Source organism: Colobus angolensis, unplaced genomic scaffold (assembly GCF_000951035.1).
Source record: "Colobus angolensis palliatus isolate OR3802 unplaced genomic scaffold, Cang.pa_1.0 Scaffold114, whole genome shotgun sequence".
Classification (NCBI taxonomy): domain Eukaryota; kingdom Metazoa; phylum Chordata; class Mammalia; order Primates; family Cercopithecidae; genus Colobus; species Colobus angolensis.
The window spans coordinates 2,654,726-2,669,867 of NW_012112475.1; the positions used below are offsets into that span (position 1 = coordinate 2,654,726).

General features: G+C 43.6%; 1 protein-coding gene across 2 annotated transcripts in view; it reads right to left on the reverse strand.

Annotated features, from left to right (window-relative positions):
- The window catches only part of TM9SF4 (transmembrane 9 superfamily protein member 4), a 70,248-nt gene extending 57,974 nt beyond the window's left edge, over positions 1-12,274 (reverse strand). Inside the window, exon 1 of one of the 2 annotated variants that reach the window (XM_011959947.1) lies at positions 12,021-12,274. In XM_011959947.1, coding sequence (XP_011815337.1) covers positions 12,021-12,035 — 15 coding nt within the window. In that variant the 5' untranslated portion in view covers positions 12,036-12,274. Of the gene's footprint in view, positions 1-11,736; positions 11,896-12,020 lie in introns of those variants that run through there. The other variant, XM_011959954.1, reaches the window with a different exon arrangement.
- Positions 12,275-15,142: the final 2,868 nt, after the last annotated feature.

The window sequence follows — 15,142 nt, forward strand, 5'->3', positions numbered from 1 at the left end:
CCGTCTCTACTAAAAAATACAAAAAACTAGCCGGGCGAGGTGGCGGGCCCCGGGGGCCCCGCTACTCGGGAGGCTGAGGCAGGAGAATGGTGGTAAACCCGGGAGGCAGAGCTTGCAGTGAGCTGAGATCCGGCCACTGCACTCCAGCCCGGGCGACAGAGTGAGACTCCGTCTCAAAAAAAAAAAAGAAAATTGAATCTACATTTATACATCACGACCAAGTGGTGTTTATCCTAAGTTGGCTTAATATTTGGAAATCAATTAATATACCAGATAAACCGAACAAAGGACAAAAACCATATGATCATCATAATGGATGCAAAAAAAGCCATTGACAAAATCCAACATATTCATCATTAAAACTCTCAACAAATTAGGACTAGAAGGGAACTTCCTCAATCAGATAAAGGGTAGCTATGAAAAATCCACAGCCAACATCACACTCAGTAGTGAAAAACTGAATTATTTCCCCTAAGATCAGGAACAAGGCAAGGATGCTGACTCTTGTCATTTCCATTCAACACTATACTATAAGCCACTGCACTAAAGCAAATACATTAATAATTAAGGGCATCCCTGAAGAAGCATACGGGAAAAAATTAAAAGAAATAAGCAAAAAGTGCTTTTAGTTACGGATCACATGATTGTGTATCTAGAAAATCCTAAGGAATACACAAAACAACTACTAGAACTAATAAACAAGTTGAGCAAGATCAGACTACAAGATCAATATAGAAAAATTAATTGTATTTCCACATACTAGCCAACAACAATCCAAAACTAAAACTTAAAAAAAAAAAAAAAGCTCCACTTAGTATAAAAAGAATAAAATATTTGGGAATATATATTTTTAAAAGGACTTGTATATTGAAAATTCTGGGTCGGGCGCGGTGGCTCAAGCCTGTAATCCCAGCACTTTGGGAGGCCGAGACGGGTGGATCACGAGGTCAGGAGATCGAGACCATCCTGGCTAACACGGTGAAACCCCGTCTCTACTAAAAAATACAAAAAACTAGCCGGGGGGGGTGGCGGGCGCCTGTAGTCCCAGCTACACGGGAGGCTGAGGCAGGAGAATGGCGTAAACCCGGGAGGCGGAGCTTGCAGTGAGCTGAGATCTGGCCACTGCACTCCAGCCCGGGCGACAGAGTGACACTCCGTCTCAAAAAAAAAAAAAAAAAAAAGAAAATTCTGAAATTGCTGAGAAATGAACGAAGATAATTGGGGAGATATTCCATGTTCACGGACTAGAAGACTCAATATTGTCAGCATGTCAGTTCTCCCCAAATTTATCTACAGATTCACTGCAATCCTTATCAAAATTCCAGCAGGTTTTTCTGTAGAAACTCACAAGCTGATTCTAACATTTATATGGAAATACAAAGGATTCAGAACATCTAAAACAACCTTAAAAACATAATTGGAGGACTTACACTACATAATTTCTAAACATATTATAAAGTTACAATATCAAGACAGTGTGGCAAGAATATGCATAAAGATCAGTGGAACATAAAAGTCTAGAAATAAATCTTTACATTTATAGTAAACTGATTTTCAACAAAGCTGACAAGGCAAATTCAATAGAGAAACAATAAGTCTTTGCAAAACATAGTGCTTGGACCACTGGGTAGCCATATGCACATGGAACCTCAGAACATACACACAAAAATTAAGTTAAAATGTATCACAGAACTAAACAAAAAAGCTACAACTAAAAAACCTCTAGATGGAAAAATAAGAAATCGTTGTGATCTTGGGTTAGGCAAAGATGTCTTAGATCCAACACCAAAACCAGAATCCATTAAAAAAAATTAAATTAAATTTCATAAAAAATTAAAAACTTTTATACTTCCAAAGATACCACTAAGAAAATGGAAAGATGGGCCACAGACTAGGGGAAAATTCTCTGCAAATCATGTATCTGATAAGGAACTTACATCCAGAGTATACAAAGAAGACTTAAAACTTAATAAGAAAATGCCAATCCAATTTAAAAATGGACAAGAGATTTGTACAGAAATTCACCAAAGAAGATATATGAATGACTAATAAGCATAAAAGATATGTAATATCATTTGTCAATAGGGAAATGCAAACCAAAATCACAGTGAGGTACCACCACACACCCACGAGAATCTGCCTGCCTCGGCCTCCCAAAGTTCTGGGATTACAGGCATGAGCCACCGCGCCCAGCCCTAATTTTTGTATTTTTAATAGAGACTGGGTATCACCATGTTGCCCAGGATGGTCTTGAACTCCTGGGCTCAAGCGATCCACCTGCCTCAGCTTCCAAAAGTGCTGAGATTACAATCATGAGCCACCACACCTGGCCAAATAAACCTCTTTTCTTTATAAATTACTTAGCCTCGGGTATTCCTTTATGAGCAACACAGTCTCCCAAAGTGCTGTGATTACAGGTATGAGCCACTGCGCCTGATCTATTTTGTAGCTTTTTAAAGATTGACAAATAAAAATTGAGTATATTTATGGTAGGCACACAACATAATGTTTTGATACTTTTATAGCTTTTTAATACATTTTTCCATGTACATGGATCACTCTTACTCAAAATAAATACATTTATGGGCACAGTAGCTCATGACTGTAATCCCAGCACTTTGTGAGGCCGAGGCAGGTGGATCGCTTCAGCCCAGGAGTTTGAGACCAGCCTGAGCAAAACCTCATCTCTACAAAGAATACAAAAAATTAATGAGGAATGGTGGTGCTTGCCTGTAGTCACAGCTACTCCGGAGGCGGAGGTGGGAGATCACTTGAGCCTGGGAGGTGGAGGTTGGAGTGAGGAGAAATCACACCACTGCCTTCCAGCTTGAGCAAGAGTGTGATCTTGTCTCAAAAAAATAAAATAAATAAAATGAAATAAATACATTTAGGCTGGGCATAGTAGCTAACGTCTATAATTATGTGGGAGGATTACCTGAGCCCAGGAGTCCGATGGCTGCAGTTAGAGTGAGCTATGATTCCACCACTACATTCCAACTTGGGTGACAGGGTGAGACCCTGTCTCTAAAAAAATTAAAAAATTAAAAATAAAGACAAATACTCATTTATATTTTAAGAAGCGAAGGAAATGGGTTGCCTCTGAAAATACCGGGATGAGTTCCACAGAAGATGTGCAGAAAGTGGGCTGCAGAGGGGGTTCTGGCACCAGGTTTGTGGGTAAGCAGACAGATTAGCAATTTTTAATCTTGGGGAGGGTGTCACAAATCCCTCTGAGAAACTTACAAAGCTACAGATACTGCTCTAAAAAAAATATTCCAATACACAGAGAATCAAGGACTAGAAGTTCATGGGTCTCTGGTGAAAACCCCTGGATACTGTTCCAACTTTTTGTGATTCTATGACTTCATCACCTTCTATACTCCTGATAGCCTGATAAGACAATGTTTGGTCTGCTGTTCTTTTCTGTAAGGAAGTAGCAAAGTACCTGCTTCTTACGAAATTCCTTTAAATCTTCTTTTAATTTTTTTTTTTTTTTTTTTGAGACGGAGTGTCACTCTGTCGCCCAGGCTGGAGTGCAGTGGCCGGATCTCAGCTTACTGCAAGCTCCGCCTCCTGGGTTTAAGCCATTCTCCTGCCTCAGTCTCCCGAGTAGCTGGGACTACAGGCGCCCGCCACCTCGCCCAGCTAATTTTTTGTATTTTTTAGTAGAGACGGGGTTTCACCGTGTTAGCCACGATGGTCTCGATCTCCTGACCTCGTGATCCGCCGGTCTCGGCCTCCCAAAGTGCTGGGATTACAGGCTTGAGCCAACGTGCCCGGCCTTAATTTTTAATTGATCGCCTCATTAACTCCCATGTGAGGTTCAGTCTGAAAAGTCAATTAAATATTTAGTAAATCATCTTCTGCGTGTTCAGAGCCATGCGAGGAGTCCTAAGAGATGTGAGCCAGCCCATTCAACGTCATTTTGCTTTTGCTACTTGGTTTGCAAGTCATGAGACCGCAAAGGCAGAATATCAAGCAATAAGGTGATGGCAATCTAGAAGCCTTTTGTGCTGTAATCTAACACGCCATCACTGGCAAAGATACAGGTGACCTGGAATGTTATAAAGCTCAAGAGAACCAAGAATCAAGGTCTTTCCCTCCCCATCTGTTTTATTCTTGGGGGTGGGGTGGGTTGGGCACTCAGAAATATCTCCCCCAAACAGCTGTCTAATGAAGGGCTGCTAGGACTCAAAAGTACCCCAAACTACTCCAAATTCACCCCACCCAGTTTGAAAGATGTGAACAACCAACATTTTCCAAAGAAAACAGGAAGTTTCCCTGAGAACTAAAAATTATTTCATTCACTCGCATTTCTCTGTAACCAGAAGTTAACCTTTTCTGGAGCCCTCTGCCTTGCAATCTCCTTTCCCATAAATAGCATCAACTAGCAGCAATACATCTGGTCAATCTGAACAGCCTTTCTGGTTCCTGTTCCATGCCTTTCCTACCGCAAAAGCAGCATTTTCCTTAAAAATAGACTAGATTCTTTTACTTTCTAAAAGACAGTCACTTTTTTTCTTTTCTGAGACAGAGTCTAACTCTGTTGCCCAGGCTGGAGTGCAGTGGTACGATCTTGGCTCACTGCAACTTCCACCTCCTGAGTTCAAGTGACTCTCCTACCTCAGCATCCTGAGTAGCTGGGATGACAGGTGCCTGCTACCAGACCCAGCAAATTTTTTGTATTTTTGTAGAGACGGGGTTTCGCCATGTTGGCCAGGCTGGTCTTGAGCTCCTGACCTCAAGTGACCCACCCCGCCCTCAGCATTTCCCAAAGTGCTGGGATTACAGGTGTGAGCCACTGTGCCTGGTGACAGTCACCATTTTGAGACCATGTCAGTAACTGCTCCCTCAGATTAAGCAATAAAAAAAAAAAAAAAAAGACAGAAAAAGGAAAAAGAGAGAAAAAAAAAAGAAAAAGGCTTTGGGCAGTTTGCCAACAGTTAACTGAAGTCAATTACCCAGTCAGTTAAAGTGTACCAAGAATCCAACCGCATGTGAATGAAGGCTAATGACAGCTAGAGACTACTTACTAAGCAGGCCCAGGGAACTAAAGAACTCACAGAGCAAGAAAAAACAAACAAACAAACAAACAAAAAACAAATTAGCCACAGGAAACTGAAAAGGTAGCCTTTATTTCAGAGCCTACAGAAACAGAGTAGCTGTTGAACAGAGACACATGAAAGACTCAAAGCTGTAATTTGGGGGTAGGAAAAACCTACAGCAGGCTGTGGAAGTCCAGGTGAAACTAACAACCACCCTCACAAAGCAACAGGCAACCAGACTTCAACCTTGACGCCAGAAAGTGCAGAAGCGTACTGCTCTCCTGTCTCCACCTCGGGTATTTATAAAAGAACTCTCAGCTAGCCCAAGCAGCAGGCTTAGATAGCTCACCTCAGGAAGACTTCAAACCTTGGAGTAAAGTTACAGAGCGTCCTCTCTGTGCTAGCACTTTCATCTCATAGTTCATTTAATCATCACAACAACCCCTTGAGAATATCATCCTTGTTTCAAAAATGAGAAGATTAAAAAGTTCTGGAGACAGATGGTGCTAACAGCTGTATACGTGTGAATGTACTTAATGCCACTGAACTGCACACTTAAAAACGCTTAAAGTGGGCCAGTCATGGTGGCTCATGCCTGTAATCCCAGCACTTTGGGAGGCGGAGGCAGGTGGATCACCCAAGGTCAGGAGTTCGAGACCAGCCTGGCCAACATGGTGAAACCCTCTCTCTACAAAAAATACAAAAATTAGCCAGGCGTGGTGGCACACGCCTGTAATCCCAGCTACTTGGGAGGCTGAGGCAAGAGAACTGCTCAAACCCAGGAGACGGAGGTTGCAGTGAGCTGAGATTGTACCATTGCACTCCAGCCTAGGCAACAGAGTGAGACTCTGTCTCAACAAAAAAAAAAGCTTAAAGTGGTAGATTTTGTTATTACCAAAATAAAAAATTTTTAATATAAGGTAATTGAGGCTTAAAAGGGCAAACAGTTTTCCCAAAATCATATAACCAACTAGTCCAAAGTCACAAAAGTAATCACAGTGTCAGAGCTGGGAGGCTAGCCCATATTCTCGGACCAAGCATAAGACCAGGATTTCAAACCCTGGGAGGTCTGTCGGTCTAATGCATCAGGCATAGGTGAGAAATCATGTTAGGAAGGGAGAGAAGGAAGCAATGAAAAGGAATGAGATGGAACTGAGAAGTCCTGGGTGTCCCCATCCATGCCCCATTTGGGAAACTCTAGTGTCAGCAAACGGTTCAGGGATCAAAGCAGGCTTGGAGGTGGTAGATGGTTCCTATTATTCATCTGTGGCCAGATGGCTCTCCTCATCCTGGGTTCTTCCCACCTTCTTGCCAGTGCCCAGAGATCAAAACTCAACCTTCTCCAACATTCTGTGACCTGCTTCTTTAATGCCAAGATCAAAGAGAGACGTTTGTCCAAGTTGTAAAACAGAAACCAAGAGGCAACTTAATGGGATCCCAACCTTCTCTGTACTTCCTGATGGGGGTTAACGGCATTCCTTTAAAGGGACCCCTCGGAGAAACACATTTAACCAAGGCCCGATGTCAGCACCTCGGTTCCAAGGACACAGAAGCTCCTGCAGAACATGAGCCAGGTGGGGAAACCTGGGTGATAAGACAGACAGCACAACCAACACAATAGCTTGGAAAGATCACAGGGACCATCATCATGGAAAAAACAAGATAAGTCTGATTTTATAGGCATATTAGCAAAACTCACCTTAAATGCAAGTATTCCAAACTACAAAATTTTTAACTTGGAATTTGGAAATCATCAAGTCCAAACCTTAATTTCACACACGTCATATGTGGAAAACAGACTAACAAAGCCAAAGTCATTTGCCCCAGGCCACACAATGCATCAGTGGCAGCGCTGGGACCAAGCCCAGGCTGCTGGCTCCTGCTCCAGTGTTCCTTCTTCAATCAGCTCATGTCCTCCTGTACACAGGGTCCACAGGAGACAGCCACTTCCTGCACACAAGACTGATGGCACAGCTCAGGCTCCTGGCCTTCTGTTCCAGGACTCTATCATCCAACCTGATTAGCACCACATTCCACCATTAAAAACAGCTTCAGCCTGGCACAATGACTCACGCCTGTAATCCCAGCACTTTCGGAGGTCAAGACGGGAGGACTGCTTGAGGCCAGGAGAGTGCAAGGCTAGCTTGGGCAACATAGCAAGACCCCGTCTCTAGGAAAAATAAAATTAAAAAATTAGCTGGATGTGGTGCGTGCCTGTAGTCCCAGCTACTTAGGAGGCTAAGGCAAGATGATCGCCTGAGCCCAGGAGGTGGAGACTGCAGTGAACTATGATTGTGCCACTGCACTCCAGCCTGGATGACAGAGTGAGATCCTGTCTCAAATAATAATAAAAAACAAACAAAACCAGTTTCTGGGCCTTTGACTGGGGCTGGAGGGACTACTGGCATTGGCTCCATTAGCATAAAGGAATCTTGATGTCATTCATTCCATTCCTCTGTTTCTGGACTGGATCAAACCCAAGTAACCGCAAAACAGTGTGAACTGATGCAGCAATTACACCCCTATACGCCCAAGGAAACTGAACGTTATGTTCACACAAGAACTTACACCTGAATGTTCACAGCAGCATTATACCTAACGGCCAAAGAGTGAAAACAATCCCAATGTCCATCAACTGATGAATGATAAACAAGCTGTGGTACATCCATACAAGGGAAGATTCGGCCATAAAAAGGGATGCGGCACTACTGATACATGATACAACATGAACAAACTTTGAAAACATTATGCTAAGAAGCCAGACACAAAAGATCACATATTATATAATTATCTTTGTATGAAATGTCCATAATAGGCAAATTCATAGGGACAGAAGGTAAATTAGTAGTTGCCTAGGGCTGTGGGGAGGGAAGAGTAGGGAGTGACTCTCTTTTGGGGGTGATGAAATGTTCTGAATTACACAATGGTGATAACCATCACATTTAGTGTATGCACAACCTATGAAAACACTAAAACCCACAAAATTATATACTTTAAAGGGGTGAATTTTATGGCATATGAATTATATCCAAAACAAAGATTATAATAAAAACCAAAACAGTATGAACAATGATGTGAGAGAAGTACAGAGTTTTATTCTCCAAACTGAAGTTTCTAGACTCCTGAGACATCTAGAAATGTACTCAATGGACATTTCCCAAGTTCCAGTGAAATAATATTCCCAACAACCATTTTCCAAAAAGGGCGAGACATGAGCCCACCTCTCAATTCAGACCTAGCTAGATCAACACTGTATCCTGCAACTTCACAGAGTAGTCTAAATCTAAGGATGGAAGAAGACAGGAAAATCAAAGAGAACTTCAGTTTATACCAGCTATCTTTAATGGAGGGAGAAGTCTTGCCCTACAGGTTCAGGAAACACCCTCTATACTAACAACGTTCTGGGAGATGGCAGCCCAACGCTTGGGGAAGAAGAGCCATTCACCAAGGAGAGAAAGGAAAAGGCTCATATGCCACTGCACTTGCACCCACAACCCTAACTTTCAAAACAAAGGACAAACCAAAAACCCAGCTGTTCCCACAGCCACTGAATCCACTAGTTCAGTTCCTCTTTGGCTGTATGACTCACCTCAGAGACCCATATACTCCCAAGTAGATCTACCGCACCCCTCACCCCCTACCAACGGTTATGAAATGAGGGTGTGTATGAGGGAGTGGGGACTATTCTGACTTCCGTGTAATGAAGTGCTGACACAGATCAAACTCAACCCTGTGACTCCACTTTGCCCCTTATTCACATACCCCTGTAATAAATTTGCTTCCACACCTTTTCACTATTGCCCCAGATATGAAGTTTCTCCACATGTACCCTTTAAACTGGCCTCTGCGGGTCACTGCATACATTACATATTCAGTTTCTTTAAATCAGTTACTGTTTTCAGTACAGTACTCCTGAGTGGCACAACAAACGCTAAATCACCGTACTTTCAGGGTTTTGTTGGTGGTGGTGTTTTTTGTTTTGTTTTGTTTTTGTGAGACAGGGTCTCACTCTTGTCGCCCAGACTGGAGTGCAGTGACACGATCTTGGCTCACTGTAGCCTCCACCTCCTGAGTTCAAGCGATTCTCGTGCCTCAGCCTCCCGAGTAGCTGGGATTACAGGTGCGTGCCACCACACCCGGCTAATTTTTGTATTTTTAGTAGACAGGGTTTCGCCATGTCGGCCAGGCTGGTGTCGAACTCCTGGCCTCAAGTGATTTGCCTGCTTCAGCCTCCCAAAGTGCTGAGATTACAGGCGTGAGCCACTGCTCCCGGCCTGTTGTCGTTTCTTAAGACAGGGTCTTGCTCTGTTGCCAAAGCTGGAGTGCAGTGCTGTAATCAGGGCTCACTGTATCCTTGGTACTGACCTCCCAGGTTCAAGTGATCCTCCCACCTCAGCCCCCGAAGTAGCTAGTACTACAGGTGCACACTACCAAGCCCAGCTAATTTTTTCCTTTTGTATTTTTTTTGTTTTGTAGAGATAGGGTTTTGCCATGTTGTCCAAGCTGGTCTCAAACTCCTGAGCTCAAGTGATCTCCCCATCTTGGTCTCCCAGAATTATGGGATTACAGGTTGAGTCACTGTGCTGGGCAAAATCTCCGTCCTTTCCACTGTGCTTAGACTAAAATCCAAACTCCTTTCCACAGCCTCTGTGCCAACTGAGAACAAGCTGGCTCCCTTCAAGTACTGTCCTCAAGGGGATGGGAAGGGGAAGCAGCCTAATACAACACTCTATTTCAAAATGCAATCGACCATCAACAAAATGTAGACTGCAGTCTATCCCAATTCCAGGCATGCTTCTCAAAACAGTTGCTCTTGCCTCCCTCCAGTTTCATCTTGTATCATTCTCTCCTACCCTAACCCTCACCATGCTTCGGCTCCTCCAGCCTTCTGTGTGTTCCTCAAAAACACCAAGCTCCCTCCCACCTCGGCCCCTTACACTTGCCATTTCCTTTGCTTGGAACATTCTTTGAATGGCTGGTTCCTTCTTGTTAATTATGTTTCAGCTCAAGTCACCTCCTCTGAGAAGACTTCTTTCTGGCCACTCAATCCAAAGTAGCTGTGTCATCCAGTCACCCCAATCACTATCACTTCATTTTGCTGTCCTCACGGCATTTACTGATGACGTTATTTTGTTCATGTATTTACTTGTTCACTGCCTGTCTCCTCAAACTAGAAAGGTTCCACAAGTGTAGGGACCTTGACCCTCTAATTCACAACTATACCCCTAGTTCATGGAACAGAATCAGTACTCAAATATTTGTTAACTAAATAGATGTGTACCACATATATGTATGGCTAACTTATAACCTCTTAAAAATCTCTGACCAAGGAAGGGATTTCCCAGTGCAGTGCTGTAAATACTACTTTATTCACTTTATTCAATGTTTTCCTTATAGCAAAGAGGGTGTGATTTCCTGTTAAGTTCTCACACCATCTTTGTTCTGAATGTGCACTAGAATATATATACATACATATATATATACAAGTTTCAATATACTACTTTGAGGATTTGCTCCATTCGTGGTTCAGCCTGAAGTCTGAAACCACAGAAACCAGGTAAGGTCATGAAATCTTTTTACATGACCTCTGAAGTTCTAAATAACGAATCCCTCATTAAACAAAAGATAAGTTCTCAGTCAGCTAAGAGAAGGAGGGAAAACTGCTACCAGTCAATAATATATCCCTGTTTGGACAAAACCAACACCAAATTATTTAAGCCAGAATCTTCCTTTGCTAAAATCAAACGTCATTTCCTTTTCTCTGAGCCTTCCTTGTCATTCACTCCCAGGATGAAATTATCTGCTGACGAAGCAGTATGCAGGAAGATCCAGAAAATCATTCTGAACTAAGTGACTTCAATTTTAGTTTTGGTCTCTTGACGAGCAGAATTTGAACTAAACTTTTGGAAGAAGGGCCAGTCCTTCAAAGATTTACTTCCAGGGTTCTGCATCAGGAGCCCGCAAGCTCTGACCCAACTTCCAAGTATGGCTGTTTTACCTCCACCCTCATCCACACAGACTTCATCCCAACATATAGCTTCATCATAATGAGCCTTCATCCCTAACGAGCTGTGTGGCCATGTTGGGGAATGGGAAGGACAGCAGTGAGGTGGTGCTATTAGTGTTTTTCAAAACGTAGTTCACAGACCACCTCCACCATAATCACTGGAGTGCTTACAAAAGGGCAGATTCCTGGGCATCACCTGGCCCTATGAAATTAGAATCTTTGGGAGTGGGGCTGCTCAAGAAACTGCATTTTTAGCACGCCTCCTCCTGCACACCCCGAGATTCTTTCGCACAGTAAAGTTTGAGAACCAACAGGGTAAAAGGTCCCTAGGAGAGGGGCAGGGAGTTGACTGAGGGAGACAGGAAGCGTAGGGAAGCGTCTAGGGATGAAAGATGGGGGTGGGGTAGGTGAGGGCAAGCTCTGGGGTAGCGGCAGTCAAGAGGAGTGCGCGATGGGGACAGCTATGAGTGTAAGTGAGGACAGGGCTCTGAAAAGGATCTGAGGCAGCGCTTGGGCTGGGAGGGTGGTCAGAGGGAGGTCACATCCGCGGACTGGTTAGGATGGTGGTGAGGCGGGGAGAGCAGGGTCTGGACGTGACGGGGAGGAGCAACGATGAGAATAACAGGGGCGGGGGTCTTCAGAGGGGTCAGGACTGGGAGATGAAAACTGGAAAATGGGGCTCACAGTGGGCGGAGACCAAAAGTAGAATGGGAACCGGCGAAGGTAGCAGCCAAAGTCTCTCTCCGAAACGGCGCCTCCCCCAAAACTTGGGGCCTTGACAAGGCTGAGTGCAGGGGCAGGGCCGGGGAAGTGGATCTCGGGGGAGACCAACCCAGTCAGAGGCAGCCCTCAGGCCTGAGTCAGGGGTCCCTGAGGTGGCTCAGGGTCAGGCATGGGGTGCTGGAAGATCCTGGGATACCCCGGAGGGCCCCGCTCCAGCTCCCGTTCCCGGAGTCTCCTTCACTCACCATCGCCGTCGCCATCTTGGATCCACGTGTCGCCGTAATGACGTCAGCGGAAGTGGTGCTTCCAGGTTACGGAGTTTAACTCCGTAGGCAAGGTGGTCGCCTAGCTTCAACCGCTCCTGTAGTAGCGGTCAGCACAGGGTAAAAGGAGTCTTAGCTCCTGCTCGACAGTCTGGTCTGGGAAAGTAAGGTCACTGATTAGTGGAAGAGAGAGAACGGTGTAACTATGGAAGCCATATTAGCTCCTGGCAGAAACTGAGCCGCCCCTATCCCCGCTGCATTGTGGGTAATGGGGGTGTGTGAAAATGCGCTCGTGCTCTCAGCGCCATCTTTACTACTGGCAGGAAGACCCATTGCCAGGGCTACCTGAGACCTTGATTTGAGGGAGAGGGTGGGCACTCGGGCTCCAAGGGCAGTCCGACTCCAAGAACAATTTGTAATTATATATTTAATTATTTGTTTGACTGTCCTATATCCTCTTTAGTAGACTGTAATCCCTATGAGGATAGACCCTGTTTGTTTGTTTTTTGTTTTAACCTTGCTCTGCCTCATTCCCATCTGTAAAATAGGAAAGGGGTTCATCATAGGCTTGTGATGAGGATTCAGTGACACAATATTACATAGGATGTATTCAATAAATAAGTGTCAGTATATGTTTATTATACTCCTTTGGGCTTGTGGTAGGTGCCCAATACATTATTTTTTAAGTGAAGGAGTGAAAACCAGCGTATTCAGTGGAGAGAGATATCTCTGAATGTGGACGTCATGCACCAGCTTAGTATGTAACTCCAGATAAGTCACGCAATCTTCCTAAGCCTCAGTTTCCAAATCTGTAAAAAAGAGACTCAAAGAATCATGGTATTAAGGTTAGGAAAGAACTCAAAGTTCATTTGGCCCATAGATATCACTTTAAACTGAATACAGTGCTATCTTAGACTGTTTTAAAAAGCTATTAAAAGAATAATAATGATTAATAATAATCATCAGCACTTGCTGAGCATTTGGTGTGTGCTGCAGCACTTAGCATTGTGCTAAAACAGTTCATAAGACTCTTTTTATCTAATTCTAGAGGGCAAGGGACAGTTGAACTCTGATCCCCACCTGTGGGCACCACTGTGGTGGATTCCCTGCAGATAGCTGCCGTCTGGTTCTGTCCATCCTTGCATGATGAGCATACGGTTTCCCTCCTCAAGAGATAGACTCTGTTTTACCTCCTGTTGAATCTGACTGGTCATGTCGGTTGCTTTGACTAATAGGATGTGCTACAAGTGATTCTGCCAGTACTGAGCCTAGGCCTTAAGGGGATTGAAAACGCCTGATTCTACCTTCTTAGTTATAAAGAAGTGTAGCTACTCTGCTGGAAAGGCACCTGGAGAGAGAGGGAAGCCCAGCCAACTCCTCAAGACATCCTAGAAACTCCAGCTGAGCACTGTAATAAGTAGTTGAAGTCATCTTGGACATTCCAACCCCCACTGAGCTACTAGCTGAATGCAGCTACATGAATAACCTCATGAACCCCATGTGGACCAAAAGAACTGCCCAGCTGAGCCCAGCTGTTTTAGAGTGGAGTGGCTTATTATAGATCGTTTCAGGAATAGATCATTGAAACACACACCCGTTAACTCTTGTGATCTGCACAACCATCCCGAAGATTGGAAGACTGGCTATTAACCCTAAGGAGGAGGAAGCTTGAGAGACTAGAAGGAATTTGCTGCAGTCTCAAATGTTCCAAACTTGGAACCAGTTTTTCTAGAGCTTCGATCCTGAGTGTTTCCCACCATTTCTAGCTGCCTGAAGAAGAATAACTGATAAGGAGCAAAGCTCCATAAATGGCTTATTATTTTTGAGTATTTCCATTTTTTTCTTCTCATGCTTTGTATTTTCCCCTAAAGGGCTTTCACATCCCAATCTCTTTTGGTGACATAAGCCAGAATCCTAGAACTAGACTGTCTGGGTTCAGAGCCCATCTCTACCACTCATTAGCTCCATAACATAGGCAAGTTTCTTTTTTTTTCCAAAAAAATATTTTTTTTTGAGATGGAGTCTCACTCTGTTGCCCAGGCTGGAGTGCAGTGGTGTAATCTCAGCTCACTGCAACCTCTGACTCCCAGATTCAAACAATTATCTTGCTTCAGCCTCCTGAGTAGCTGGGATTACAGGTGCATGCCACCAAGCCCAGCTGAGTTTTTGTGTTTTCAGTAGAGATGGGGTTTCACCGTGTTGGCCAGGTTGGTCTAGAACTCCTGACCTCAAGTGATCTGCCTGCCTTAGCCTCCCAAAGGGCTGGGATTACAGGTGTGAGCCACTGAACCTAGCCTAAATTTTTTTCATTGTTGTAAAAGATATGTAACAAAATATTGACTATTTTAATCATTTTTAAGTGCACAATTCAGTGACAACTACATTCACAATGTTGCCAGTCATTACCATCCTCCATCTCCAGAACATTTTCATTATCCCTGAAAATGACTATCCATATGCAAAAGAATGAAATTGGACCTTTATCTCACACTATATACAAAAATCAATTCAAAATGGATTACAGACTTATAGGGCCAGAAACTGTAAAGCTACTAGAAGAAGACATAGGGAAACTTGACATTGGCTTGGGCAACGATTTTTTGGATATGTCACCAAAAGCACAGGAAACAAAAGCAAAAATAGGTGAGATTGCATCAGACTAAAAAGCTCTGCACAGCAAAAGAAACAACAGAGTAAAAAGGTGACGACCAGAGCTAAAGAAAATATTTACCAATCAAAAATGATCTGATAAGGGGTTAATATCCACAATATATAAGGAGCTTAAACAACTCAATAGCGAAAACTCCCAAATAACCTGGTTTAAAAATGGGCAAGAGATCTAAGCAGACATTTCTCAGGAGACAGACAAATGGCCAGCAGGTAAATGGAAAGGTGCTCAACATCCTTAATCATCAGGGAAATGTCAATCAAAACCACAATGAGCAGTCATTCCACACCTCTTAGAACCGTTATTATCAAAATGACACAATAAGTATTGGCAAGGATGTGGAGAAAAGGGAACTCTTGCACACTGTTGGTAGGGGTGTAAATTGGTACGGTCACTATGGAAAACAGTATGAATGTTCATCAAAATTGAAATTAAA